Below are 13,989 nucleotides of genomic sequence, written 5' to 3'. Positions count from 1 at the left end.
CGCCGGCAATATTTAGCAAACACCGACGTCTTCGTTCCCCACCCTGCTGACGGCACCCTTGGCCATAAACACCCCGAGCGCGCGGGGCGCTGCCTGTCCCTCTCCCCTCGCTGCTGCGGGGACGCGAAGGTGAGCCAAGGGCACGGCCACGCCAGGAGGGGTGTCACAGGGGGATGAAGCCCCCAGGTAGGGGCCACAGTTCAGGGCTCCCCCGTTCAAGGAGGACAGGGAACTGCTGGAGAGGGTCCAGGAAAGGGCTACAAAGATGATGAGGGGACTGGAGCATCTCTCTTATGAGGAAAGGCTGAGGGACTCAGGGCTTTTTAGTCTGGAGAAGACTGAGGGGGGATCTTATCAATGCTTATCAACCCTTAAAGGGAGGGCGCCGGGGGGATGGGAACAGTCTTGTTTCAGTGGTGCCCAGTGACAGGACAAGAGGCAACAGGCACAAACTTGACCATAGGAAGTTCCATCTTATCACGAGGAGGGATTTCTTTGCTGTGAGGGCGGCAGAGCACTGGCACAGGCTGCCCAGAGAGGTGGGGGAGTCTCCCACTCTGGAGCCATTCCAAACCTGCCTGGACACCGTCCTGTGAACCTGTTCTAGGCGAACCTGCTTTGGCGGGGGGGTTGGACTGGACGATCTCCAGAGGTCCCTTCCAACCCTGACCATCCTGTGATTTCTTGCACCAGTGAAGCGCTCCCTGGGAGGCAGGAGAGCGCAGGGAGCATCGTTCCCAGGGCTCCCATGCTCTATCCCCCTCAGGTGCCGGAAGACAGCTTTCCCCCTACTTTTGGGCTAGAAATTTGCTGAAGAGCCGCTCTGGCAGCAGACACGTGCTCCCAATCCTCCTGGGGCCATACCAGGCACGTGCAGCATCTAGCCCAGCTTTCCCAAAACAGGGCGAGGGACTCTCAGCATCCCCACGCTGCTGGATCCGCCGATGCTTTGATCCGAACCCTGTTGCCCCGGGGGGGGAAGGGGGGGTGCTCAGCCACGCAGATCCCCGCGGCCCCGAGCAGCCGAAGGGCCGGCGGAGGTCGCAGCTCCCACCTCCGCGCGTGGCGAACAGGCTGTGGAAAACCGCTGCGTTGCCCCCGTCATAGTGACAAACCAGGCTTAGCTCCATCAGCGCGACGCAAAACGTACGCTTATTATTCAGAGGGAATTTGGGGGCAGCGGACGCCGGCAACGCAAAGCCACCTGCAGCGCCGCGGCTGATGACACCGACCCAGCAGAGAGAGAAAATGTTGCCCGAAGCCACCACCTCGAGCAGCCCTCGAGGAAGCCACAGCCGACACCGGGGCTTTGGCTCAGCCGAGTCCTCCTCCCTCTGTCCCCGCTGGCGCTGGACGCTGGTCCTCATGCAGGAGATGGGGGACAGCGCAGTCTGTTCCCCTCATCAGCCTTCTCCCGCCCGGGAGACATGAAGGCTGCTGGAGCCTCAGGATCTAATTTTAAATCCAGGGGGGGCTTTGATAAGTGAGGGAAAAGGCTTTGTGGACATCTCCGCCTCGTAAAACCTACCTGAGGGGAACACATCTTTACCTCCCTAAACGCCGATCCTGTTTCAAGCAGCAAAACTCATCTTCTTTTCCCTTCCCAAGCACGTTATTTAGCCGGCATCCTGCCCAGCCCGGCGCTCGCACTTATCTGCGCCCACCCAAAGGGCTCCGGCAGGAGGGGTCTTGTCCCCCTCTGCTGCGGAAATTCGGGAGGTGGCGGTGCTCCCCTCAGGTTTTGCGGGACGGGGGCGCAGGATGGCACGGGGGACGGGCAGGAGCCTGGGGGCTCCTCCACGCTGCGGGCGCTGCGCTTTCGTGGGGTGGAGGGGGGCAGCACCATCCCCCTCTCTTCCAGGCTGCGACGGCTGTGTCCCCTCCACGAGACGGGTCCATGCCCAGATGGCCGTTCTCTCCAGGAAATCAGTTTTCAGGCTCAAAAAGTTGGTCGCTATCCTCCAGGAGAGTGTCCGGCCCCTCTTGGAGCCCATAATAGAGGTCATCCTCCTCCCTGGTGCCTTTGCGGGGGGAACCGGGGCGCTCTCCCCCCGTCGGGAAGCTGGTTGGGGTGCAGCCGGAGCAGGTGGCGGATGGCAGTGGCCGGCCCCGTGGCGCGGGGCTGCTGGGCACGGAGCCCTCCAGCGATGGTGTGTCCATGTCCTCCAGGAGGGACGCCAGCGGCGCGTCCCCCGGGGACGGCTGGGGGGGGCTGCGGGAACAGGGAGGGCTGAGGGTTACACTAAACACAGCTGGGCTGAAGCTGGGGTTTCCCCCGGAACCGGTGGCCGCTGGGCTCAGCGTTGCTCAGCCAGCATCCCAGTGTCACCAGTCCCCTTCCTGGCTGGTTGAGGCACACCCTATCTCAGCCCCCGGTGCCTGCCGTTATGGGGACAACCTTCCTGCCAGGTCTCTTCTCCTGCCCGTGGGATGAAGTAGCGGCTGCCCTGGCGCGCTGTGCCCGCATCCCGGGGAGAAAGCCGAGCGCCCTGTCCCAGCTGCAGCCACGTTGTGCAGAAGAGGGGGTGCCCGAGTCCCACCACCCTGAGGCTGTGTGGTGACCCCCCCGTCACCTGCAAAGCTCTTTTGGGACCCGCTGGACCGATGCATGGGCGTCATACATGGCATCTGGTTTGAGGGATGCGTACCGAGTGTCTCATTTCTATCAAAGTCTGACCAGGAACTTGGGATTTATTCTGGTGAGGGGCATTATTCATATTTAGATAATGAAATAAAAGCAAAATGCAACCTCTCCCTCCCCCCATGCCGAAGGTCTGACCCCCTCCCAGTTTCACCCCGCATCCCGCCGGTGCCACCCCAGCCCCGTGGGCATCACGTACCAGCTGCCTGCTGCCATTTCCAGCCGAGGCACCGGCTCTTGGGGGGGGTCTCCAGCACCCCCCAGCTCCCGGTGGACCTCTGCTTTCGCCTGCACGGCCGACTGGGAGCAGCTGCGGGGTCTGGGCTGGGCCATGGGTGGGAGAGGGTCCGAGCCCACCTCCTGCCTTTGGATCTGCTCGTAGGACGGCAGGCTTTTCTCATAGGTGCTGGTGGCCTCTTGGTTGGGACAGGGTCCAATCAAGCTGTGGGTGAAGGAGGAACGGGGTGCTGAGCAGGACCTGGACACCCTATGGGGTCAGGAGATGCTCGGGGACATGCACCAGGACTCCATCGGGTACTTTAGAGGCCACTGAGGCCACACCACTGCCCGCACCAGCAGGTCCTTGCAGAGGGATGCCCGCAGGAAGGCAGCTGGATGCTTTGCACCCCCCAGCATCACCCCAGCTCCAGCCCCGCGGGGGGCTCAGCCAGCCCTTGCCTCCCCCACCCCGCTCCCTGCTTCTCATTTTTTCCTGCAATAGGTGTATTTGTCCCCGGTGCCAGTGTGCTCAGACACTGCCCTTGTCGCCGGGGGCACACAGATAACCGTGCGTACAGATGAAAACACCCACCAAAAGGAAAACGGCCGCTGGGACCTACCGGGTGTTCCTCTCTGGCAGCACGATGGGTTTGTGGTCCAGGAACCGCTCGGCCTCGAGGTCTACGGGGATGAACGTTATCTGGGGGGAAAAGAAACGCAGAGCCCGGGGAGCTGCGCTGGGCACCACGGGGACCCTCAGCCCTCGTTAGTGTCAGAGTGTCCCTTTAGTTGGGTTTTTGGTCTTTTCTCAACATGTTTGTATGTCTTGCTTGGAAATGTGTTTTTTGGGGGGGGGAAACCAATAAGGGATTGAAGGAACCCAGCACGGTCCCACTCTCAGCACCTTGTCCCCAGTGGGGTCATGCATGTCCTCAAGCCCAGGGAGGTCCCAGGACTTGTGGAGGAGGTCGGTGGCTGAAGACAACACCAGGGGTGCCCCATCCTTGAGCCCCAAGCACGGTGACAAAGCCACATCTCCCTCCTCACCGGAGCTGAGCTTGGCTTTTGGGGGGACCTGGAGTCAGCTTCACCCCGGTCCCGAGGGACTCAGCCGGTCCCGGGGGTCCCAGCTGGTCCCAGGTCCTGGGGTCCCATCTACCGCAACACATTTTGGGGTGCGGCCGAGCTGTCGACGGGCCACCCTGCACCACGGAGGTCAGCCCCACAGCTGCCATCTCCTTGGGAAAAAAAAAAATAAAAAAAATCCTTTTCTGGCAGCTCGGTTTCCCGGGGCAGGGACGCATGGCCGCCCTGCCGCGCCAGCAGTGCCCTCTGCCAAGGAGACCGGCGGGTGAGGGCTGTGCTGGGGAGGGGGGGGTCGGGCCCCTCCAGACCTCCATGGCCACAACAACCCCTTCTTTGAAGTCCTGCTGAGCCCCCAACCCCACGGGTGCAGGGAAGGGGCTGGTGTTGAGGGGGGGATGCATGGGAGAGATGAACCCAAGCTGATTTCCTTGGGTTTATTCCCCGCTGCGTGCTTGACAGCGAAGCCCCAGGTTTGGGGAGGTGCAGGGGGACAAGGGACCGGGGCCGCATCCTGCAGGCATCAGTGGGGAGGCGCAGTAGAGCACAAGCCCCCCAAAACAACACTTTCCCCTCTGGATCTCCCCAACCGGCTTTCCCGCGGGATCTGCCGCTACCCCACCCCACGCATGGGGAAACTGAGGCACAGCCCAAGGCTACACGTCCACAGCAGCCGAAGCCCCCCCCAAACTCAGCTGAGCCCTCGAGCCCCCCCCTGGGATGCGCGGCAGCGGGATGGACCCTACCTTGGGGTAGCACTGGCACATGCTCCAGGTGATGCCCACAGCTACGAGCAGGACGCCCAGGGCGCAGAAGGTGATGTAGATCTGGGGCTTTTCCACGCTCATGATGAACATCCCCGTCATCACCAGGAAGAAACCCAGCATGATGAAGCCGTAGCGGAAGGTCTTCTCCTCGGCCATGGGCGCCGGGTGGGAGAGGCAGGGGAGGAGAGCCGCCGGGAAGCCCGTTTACCCGCCGCTGCTGCCCGCTGAGCGCACCTCCGGGGTAAGGCGAGGAGTGGTTTCTTTCTCCGGAGGCTGCCAAGGGCTGAGGATCAGCTGTGCGTTGAGCCCGGTCCTGCCCAGGGCTGAGCCAGCCAGTTTTTAACGGGTTTGTAATGAATGCAAACACTGCCCCGCCGTTCACACTCCAGTGCAGCCGCCCGGCACGTGTCCGGGTAACCTTCCCTGCGGGCACGCGCGGCCGGACCCCACGCCCGGGCAGGGGACGGGGAGGGAAAGGAGGTGGGGGGGGGGGCACAACAGCAGAGACGGGGACCCGGAGAGCGGTTGGTCCCAATGGGACTTTCCCAGCCCTGGGGGCTGGAGCTGGACTTGGCCCATAAATGGGAGCTGGCAGAGCCCCAAAATGAGGGGGTGAGGGGGACGCCGGGGCACAGCATGTTTTCAAGTCTTGCAAGGCTGCAGCAGGGGAGGAGGGGAGCGCTCTGGGGGTCTTTTTGGAGGGTGGTGGGTTGGGAATAGTCCATGCTTTCTCCAGCTGGGTGCTGGGGAGCCACCAGTGGGGCTGCCTTGGTGGGCAGCCACCGGGGGGGATAAAGGCAAAGAAGGATGGAACAGGGTCGGTCCCCCCAGGGGGAGTGAGGACAGTGTCCGTGTGCCCTGTGTTTGCTTGAGACGGAGCAGGGGTGTGAAAAGGTGTCCCCTTCCCACCGCACATCCGACAGCCAGACGGTAGCGGTGGCTTCAATTAGCCTTCGGTTTGTTGCCTTGCTTGCCTGCCTGTGTAGGAAAGCGTGTACTTGGCTTACAAAAAATAATATATTATATTATATATACAATATGTTACATTTGGCTGCGGCTTCACAGCTCTGCAGGTCCGCAGGGGGTCCAGGGCAGCCCGTTATTTTGGTGGGATGGAGTAACCGGCAGCAGCCCCCGATGAAGTTGGCCTTTCCTCTGGGCAAGGCTGCAAACCCCTCCGTGGTGGGCAGGGGAGGGGGTGAGCCACTCGGGCTGTCTTTTTATAGGATACTGCCTGAAACGCCAAGTGCGCTCGGATGCCCTGAACGCACGCACGAGCCACTGAACATCTCTAGACCAAATGAAGCGAGGCATGGGAAGTCAGTACGCGGGGAAAGCAAGGTGGAAGGGATGGAGATATGGCTGGAAGGGACATTGAGAAGGCAGAGGAGTGAACAGGGTGGCACGGACCTGTTTTTTCTCTGGCCAGATTCCTCGTTCTTTGCTGCAGATTTTCTTATCTTGCTTTGAGTGGGCAGCCCCTGGCTTGACAGGACCTTCCCCAAGGTTGGGCAGAGGAGGGAACGCAAAGCATCGGCAACCAGCAGTGGTTTTATTAAAAATACGAAGGCTTTCAAACATGCCAGTTACCCCCACCGCTCCGAAAGCATCGCCCACAGGACCTGCAAACCCAACAGCCCCCGACGGATCGCTCGGAAAGCCAGATGGACCCCTCTGCCTGCCCCCTTCTCAACCACCCTCCTCTCACCCTGGCAATGGAAGGGGCTCAGTTTAAAGCCGAGGGACCGGGCAGCCACCCGCCGAGTCCCGGCCCCCTGCCACCGCCAGCTCAGACACCCCGGACACTGATGTTTTCGTAGCTGGGAGGAGGCGTTGCCTGCGGCTCCCCGGGTTGCTGGGTCTCCAGCCAGGACGGGCTGGGGCGGAACAAGGCGCTGTCGGAGGAGCTGCGGCGACGGCCGCCCTGCCAGCTCTCGTCCTCCTCCAGGTAGCGGTACAGGGGCGGCGTGAGTTCCTCCTTCCTCCCCGGGGGCTGGATGTAGGCTGGGGCACCGTGGGCAGGTCTGCAGGTCAGGGCTTCTTCATAGGTGGGGATGGCGCTGGCATCCCAGGTGCTGCGAGGGAAGGAGAAGAAACCCAGCAGCACACCACGTCAACCAGAGCATCCCAGCACCCATCAACCAGAGCACCCCACCAACCGGAGCATCCCAGCACCCATCAACCAAAGCGTCCTAGCACCCATCAACCAGAGTATCCCAGCACCCCATCAACCAGAGCATCCCAGTGCCCCATCAACTGGAGCAGCCCAGCACCCCATCAACCCCATCCGCTGGAGCATCCCCTGAGCACGGTGGAGATGTGTGCTGGGGTCAGCACACGGTCAGGTTTTGCATGCCCAGAGTCAAGGGTAGACCACGTCAACCACTTCCCGGCACCAGGAGGGCAGGGAACCATGCAGGAGGAAGGACACCATCCATCAGACCTTGCGACAAGGCAGTGTCGCCCAGTTCCCACTGAGTTTATCAACCCCTGGCCCAAGAAGAGGAAGGGCAGCCTGGCAAGACAGCCTCGAAGACCTGCCACCTCCGGCATTAAGGGCTACAACTACAGGTGTGAACGACCGCAGAGCAGCAGAGAAGTCAGCTCTCGGGGTATCTGCCCCTTCATTCTGCACCACGCTGCTTCCCACGGGCAGGAGAACATCCCCATCACCTGCCTAACCCCCAGCTCACCCCCCGAAGCACAGGGGCTGCCGGCAGCCGAGTGAGCGGTTTGACACAAGCAGCCGGGCGAGAGCCGGGCATCCCGGTTCAATGCGGTCACACCCCACCCTCGTGCCCGCTGGAGCCCTCCGTGCGCCGGCCAAGCCTGGTGCCACTTCCAGCAGCGCTTTGCTGAGCAAACACGGTTTGTGTACAGGGAAATCCTCCCGCCGACCTTTGCCCTGCGCACGGCCCCGCTCAGCACCCGACGGTGCAGCCCCAAAGACGGGGAGGCTTTGAAAGCAACCCACCCTCCGCGTGCTTTTGCGGATGAAAGCCCAGCTGGGGGAGGCTGTGGGTGTCAGCTGGTCCCAAGGGAAAGCTGAGATGGTCCGCAGGGATGTCTCCATCCCGAACTCGGCAGCCCCCTTTCCCAGATCTACCACCCCCGGGGCATCCGCGCTGTGGCTTTTGCCGGACAGCCTCAGCTTGCACAGGGATGCTGCCTTGGAAATGCAGAGGGAGGTGTCTCCCGGCGCAGGATGTCACCCCGCCGATGCTCTGGGAAAGGGGCATTTTCTGCTTTGGAGGGTTTTGGTGTGCGAATGCCAGTGCAGCCAGAGCTGCCGCAGCACCAGCAACGCCAAGGCGATGCTTTCCCATCCAGCATGGGAACCAGGAGCTCAGGGAAGAGGACATTCCCCGCAGGGGACACAGCAAAGCCCTCCATGGGAGGAGGAAACCCTCCCAGATTTCCCAGACCAACTCACGGTCTTACCCCCAGATATTCAGACGGGCACTGAAACCCCTGGAGAGGACGAGGAACGTGCCTCTGAATTTTTATGGTTTTATGTTCTTAAGAGTTTCTTTTAGTGCTGCTTTTCCCCAGAGCCCGATTTACGCTGGAGCCAAGGTCTCTGCCGTGACCCCATAAAACAGCACTGGGAAGGGCCGGCCGGCTCGGCTTCCACAGCGATCTCTGGAAAAAAAAAAAAAACAAAACCCAACCCTTTTGATCAAAAAACTTTTAAATCAAGGAGTGGGAATGAATCTCAGGCTCACACAGGAAGAGTTTGGGGACCCGACAGGCAGCAGCGGTGTTTGGGTGGGGGGCGAGGGGTCTTCCCACGCCCCAAAGTGGGCTCCGTGGCGGGTCTCTTCACCTGCGCTCCCATCTCAGTGCCAATCCAAGGATTATTTTCCTTCTTTTATTATTTATTATTTTTTTCTTTTAATCCCCTTTTAATATAGATTTTTCTTTCATTAAAGATGGCACAACCCCCCTCATCCTTACGGAGAGCACTGCAGGCCTGTGGCACCGTGGAAGGTTTCATCAGCTGGAGGCTGGATGACTCTCCTACCCCCAAATCCAGACCTTCTGCTGGAAAACCGACACGGTCTTCTGCTCAGTGGCTCTGCTAAGGAGATGTCTGCCTCGGCCGGTGACGGCCCCGCAGGGCAAGGAGAACCATCTGCGGCTGAACCAGCTGCGGGAGCAGCCCACGTGGGCACGGAGGGTGCTGCAGGGAGGGCAGGTTGCGGGGGCTTGGGTGAAGGTCGACACTAATGAGCAAGAGCATCTGCTCAGGGAGCAGGAGGAGAGCACAGCACGGGCTCTGAGCGGCGGCCGGCGGCGTCACCGCTCATCTGAGCTCGCCAGCGAGCAAGCCTGAGAGCAGGCTTAGGCACACGGCCGTGCCGGGACACTCAAACCCACCCTCGACTTCTTCCCACCCCAGCGCCGCGCGGGGACGTGGCACCCACCTGCAGTTCCACTTCTCCAGAGGCTCCGCGGTGAAGTACTGCAGGTCCCTGGGGAAATGGTACTGGTAGCGGCGAGAGACCACCCTGGCGTTGGCTTTCACAGACCAGAGGAGCCCAAAGAGGAGGAGGATGCCACCGATGCCGCAGCAGAAGAAGCTGACGGAGCGGAGCAGGGCGCTGGAGGAGGAGCTGGGAACAGCCTCGGCTTCCCGGGGAGGCAGGAGGCGAGCCCCGCTGCCGGACGGGGACCCCACCTCCCCATCGCTCCACCAGGCAAAGCACAGCGTCCCCGTCACCAGCAGCACGGCCCCGGTGATGGTCATGCCGTAGCGGAAAGAGGCAGCTGCCATCCTTCGGAAGGAGGTTTTAGGAGGGGAGAAGAGTGAGACAAGGCATGGGAGAGCCCACGTCCTGCAGGACAAGAAAGAAACCAGGTTTGAGCGGGACAAGGTCATGGAAAACCTGCCAGAGGAGAAAACTACTGAGCTGGGACCCCTCTGGGGGCTGCACGCTCTTCAGCTACTTATTATTGACCATCAGAAGGGGCATGTCCACCATCTCAGATGGGAAGCCCTTGGGGCAGAGCGAAGTCAGCCACCAGTTTGGACCCATAAACTTCCCAACAGCCTCGTAAAGCCATCCTTATTTTCAAGAAACAACGCAGCGCTCCCAGGGAGGCAGGGTGGAAACCTCCGCCAGGGCAGCTACGGAGACGGCGCCGGGGACTTGCATAGCTCTTGTCTTTGGGTTTTATTCCAGACTTCCTTCCAAGCTCGGAGGAACGCCAGCTGGGTTTCTGATCAAAGCCAGGCTTATGGAAGAGGTTAGGGAGACGGACATAAATTTGAGATGTCATCGCTTCCGAATTATCAGCACGCATGTGTTCTCCTTTGAAACCGGACGTAAATCAGTCCTGCGGGGACAGTAGGTGTCCGGCATCACCGCTCGAAAGCCCACAGCTCGGGGGATTCGGGGCTGCGCTGCCTCTTGCTTTCTCAGGGAAAAAAGCCAAGCACCATCTCTGAAAGTCACAGAGCCGCTTTTTCGGGGGAAAAAAAATAAAACCTCAGATGACGGCAACCCAGGGGACCTCACGTAGGGATGGCTCCTGAGACACCGAGTGAGCGGGGACCCCAGTGAGCTCTCCCAGCACTGATGGAGCCCGCAATAGCTGTGCTCCCCGCTGCGACCAAGCTCAGGGCAAGGATGGGAGCAGGACCCCATCCATATCGCAGTTAAACGTCAGGAATGGGCTGGATGCAAGCTAAACCTTCAGAGAGGGTACAACCTACCGCTGAAGTAAGTATTTCTGCTGTGTCAGGGGGGACTAAGGCAACTAAGGCCACTGAGATCTATGAGGCTCTATTGACCCAGCTGCCACATCCCACTTCGAGACACTCCAGAAGCAGAGAGGGGCTTCAGTTTGTTTTGAAGGTGGGGTAAATGCCCTGTCGCTGGAAGAGTCTGCTCAGTCTTCATCCAAATGAGCTTTTGCACCTCAAATCTTGCTCCCCCGGGTCAGCTCCAGCGCACAGCTTCTCAGCTGCCCGGCACGATCGATCCCGCGGGTGTTATCACCACCTTCACCAGGGTGAGTTTGGGGTTGGTTTGACACCTAAAGAGATGAGGCAGTACCACGCTTTGCTGCTGGGTGGCACTTCTTATCTCAATGTCACACACCAAGAGCAACCGTCCATCCCCATCTCAGGAAAACTTGGGGAGGGGGGAGCTGGTTTCTGATCTCTATGGGACTCTTACTCTCCCTTGCTTTCTCCAGCAAACAACAAGCATCTGCTCCCTGGGCTTGGGGGGATCCCCAACCCCCAATTAAGCAAACAGCACCAGCAATCAGGGAGGCAGAGAGGTCCCACCACATCCCCTCTGGCCCTGCTCACTGCCCAGCAAGAAGATGGAGGTGCAGCTCCCACTTCTTGACAGACAAAAAGTTTTGGACCACGTGGGAATTAAGCACCACCACCACCTTACAGATTCAGTCCCGGGTGACTCCTCTGTGAGGGTTTCTCGTGGTGGCAGTGCCCGTGGAGAACCTGCATGCCAGGGGACGACCAGGACGGACAGAGGGCTCAAATGCGGAGGTGGATGGAAAGCTGGATGATCCACACTCAGCTGCTACCTCTGCCTTCATCACTTTGCCTGTATGCCAGTAAAGTGAAGGAAATCTGGTGGCTATGGTCTCCATTCCTCCAGGCAGGGCTCACCTCCTACAGCGGGGACTTAAATTGTACCAAGATCTGGAAGCACCAAGCTGGAGCTAGGCAGGGAGCAGAAGTCCAGCACAGACTCGGTGGGACCGAGGGCGGGTGGAATTACATTATTTCAAGCCGTTATTTATCAGATGGGCCCACTAAATGGAAAGCCAAATTACTTTGTAGTGAAAGAAACACCACCTGATCTAATCTACATTTAATGAAGGAATCCAATGAGAAGTGGGATTTAGGAAACCCGCCAGGAAGGCTGCAGGACTGGGAGCTCCGACAACATGCTCCGGCTCTCGTCCCACGGTCATGAGCCTAAAGTGCTACCTGGGCTGGTGGTGGACCATGGTCCTCACCAGCAGCCGCAGTCACCCAGCGGGAAGGAGGTGGCGCTCCTGGGCTGAGAGGAGGCAGAGCTTCCCCCCATAGCGAGGGGACATGTTTAGATGCTCACTCATAAATAGCAGGGGCTTGGCTGAGCTGAGATGGAGAAAGGACTGTTAAAAACTGGTTAGAGATGCTATTAGACTGTATTAGGGATCAGCGTCCTCCAGCCCACCACTGAACGCGAGCAGGACACAGCAGACACGCTGGGCTTATGCTGCCTTGCAGCAGTAGATGTTCAGAAGAGCGCAAGGACCCTACTGACCCATGAATCCATCTCCTTTTGAGAGCATCACATTTTCCTGGAAAATGTTCAGCCAATATTATTTGGAAAAAAAAAAAGAAAAAAAAAAAAAAAACAAAACTCACAATCCAAAAAAACCCTACAGCAAAGCTCTCGATCCAACTGTGTGGAAACGACATGTCGCTCCAGACTGAAAGCCTGGACTGAAACAGCACCAAGAGTTGACGTGTTCAGCTCCTGCAGTCAATACTCTCCTCATTTTGGGGTGAGCCTGGTGCGGTTTGGGAGATGGCTGTAATTCCCTCGGTGAGGTTTGGGAGATGCTGCAATTCCCCTGCCCGGGCATGGGGAATTTTGCAGCCCCTGGCACTGCGCACATCTGGGAGCGGTGGCAGCGAGGGGGAGGCGGACGTGGAGGGAAGGCGGAGAGCCTCTGGGAGGTGACGGATTGACAGCTCGAGAGAATAAACTCTTCTCTCTTGACAAAACCAGCGCAGCGCGGGGAGCAACGCTAAAAGCTCCTCCAGCCTACCCGGCACGTGCTCCCGCAGCGCGTGTGCGGGGGCGGCTCCTCCGCACTGGGTGACAATGCCATCGCACCGTCCCCTTGCCAAACCCCCTCTCGGGCTGGCACGGCTCTCCTGAGACTCTTTAAAAGACCCATGATGTTTTTCTCGGCGCACCAACCGCTGGAAGAAGAGGCCGCAGGAGCAGGGGTGGGAGGGGAGGTGGGAGGCCAGGGCAGGACCCGAGTCCCTGCTCCCCCAAGCCCACCCCTGGCTCCCCTCCAGGGGCGCTCAGCATCCTGCGCATCGCATCTCCCAGTGAGCATTTCCAGCACAGATTTCCATGGAGGGACTGCCCCTCCAAAGATGGCAATTGCCGGCTCCCGGACACCCATCTCCACTGCCCGAGCCACCCTGACATTATGTTCTGCCCTGTCTCCTCCTTTGCCCTGCCCTGAAATAGTCTTTCCAGGGAAATAGATTTGCACATTGCATGGACAAACAGATACGAATGTTAATAGTTTACATAGTTTCAGTAAGATGCTGAGAATAGCATCCCCCATATAAAGTTATGCAGATGGTGATTCATAGGGTCCACTAAGCATTACTCAGAAAAACACTCTTTTCCAGCGACACAAGAAACGAAAAGAGTTTTGAATCTCTCCCACCGCCATAAAGCAGAAATCCACCTCCACACCCCGTCCCTCCACGGCACGTACAGCCTGTCCTTCCACACCGGGCGGGCTGGAGACCTTTAACCACGCACAGATGTGCCAAGAGGAACGCCGGGGAGCGACACGCCAAAGTGCGAGCATGTCATTAGGAAGATTCCTTCCTGCCTTTACTGCATTTGCTGTTATTAGTAGTAGTAGTAGTATTAGTTAGGGGTTTGGTACCCGTCCTAACCATAGTAATAATGATGCTTTTGAAAGAGCATCCGAGAAGCTCTGGTGCCGTCAGCCTCCCAAACGCGGGTTGAGATGGAGGGGAGCCCTGGCGGAGCGAAGCACATGTACCCCCCGAACCCCTGTGCCCCCAGCAAGGCCAGCCGCCTCTTTGGCCACCCCGACGGCGGCGATACCTGAACCCGACGTCCCCTCTAAAGAACCGGCTGTCACCCGGTTGCACCCCCGGGGGACCCTTCCCCTCCGCGACCGGTGCCCCCGCCGCCTCTCCCCTCTGGCAAAGCCACAAGTAGGGGGGTGCCTGTGTCCCCCTTTCACCCCCACCCCCCGCCCCGACCCTCCGCCGTACTCACCCGCCGCCGCCAGCCCCGCTCCGGCCGAGCGGCGGCTCCCGCGGAGCCCGGCCCGCGGGGCGGGCGGGACCGGGGCCGGGCGGGGCCGGGGGCGGGCGGCGGGGCGGGCAGGGAGCCCATCGTTCCCCTCCCGGCCCGTCGGGGCTGCGGGCCGGGTCTCTCCTCCGAGCATCCCTCCGGGCCCGTCCCGTCGGGGCGAGGCGCTCCCGTTGGCCCCGGCCCGCAGCCCCGGTGTTGGGGAGGG

The 13,989-nt window shown here is 60.1% G+C and overlaps 2 protein-coding genes across 2 annotated transcripts; both read right to left on the bottom strand.

Annotated features, from left to right (window-relative positions):
- Window positions 1-1,884: 1,884 nt before the first annotated feature.
- On the bottom strand, window positions 1,885-4,866 carry BSND (barttin CLCNK type accessory subunit beta; the record flags this gene model as incomplete). The annotated part of the gene is made up of 4 exons (XM_082483605.1): window positions 1,885-2,212; window positions 2,841-3,083; window positions 3,481-3,560; window positions 4,690-4,866. 4 exons carry the CDS (start codon window positions 4,864-4,866, stop codon window positions 1,927-1,929), a joined length of 786 nt encoding a protein of 261 aa, XP_082339731.1. The 3' UTR covers window positions 1,885-1,926.
- Window positions 4,867-6,499: 1,633 nt separating this feature from the next.
- On the bottom strand, window positions 6,500-9,510 carry TMEM61 (transmembrane protein 61; the record flags this gene model as incomplete). The annotated part of the gene is made up of 2 exons (XM_082483531.1): window positions 9,138-9,510; window positions 6,500-6,785 (listed from the first exon to the last, which is right to left on the bottom strand). Exons 1-2 carry the CDS (start codon window positions 9,485-9,487, stop codon window positions 6,500-6,502), a joined length of 636 nt encoding a protein of 211 aa, XP_082339657.1. The 5' UTR covers window positions 9,488-9,510.
- Between the last annotated feature and the right edge of the window lie 4,479 nt (window positions 9,511-13,989).

Source organism: Vanellus vanellus (assembly GCF_965231255.1).
Source record: "Vanellus vanellus genome assembly, chromosome: 5".
In the NCBI taxonomy this organism is placed as follows: Eukaryota; Metazoa; Chordata; class Aves; order Charadriiformes; family Charadriidae; genus Vanellus; species Vanellus vanellus.
This window is presented reverse-complemented; position numbering and strand designations above follow the sequence as displayed.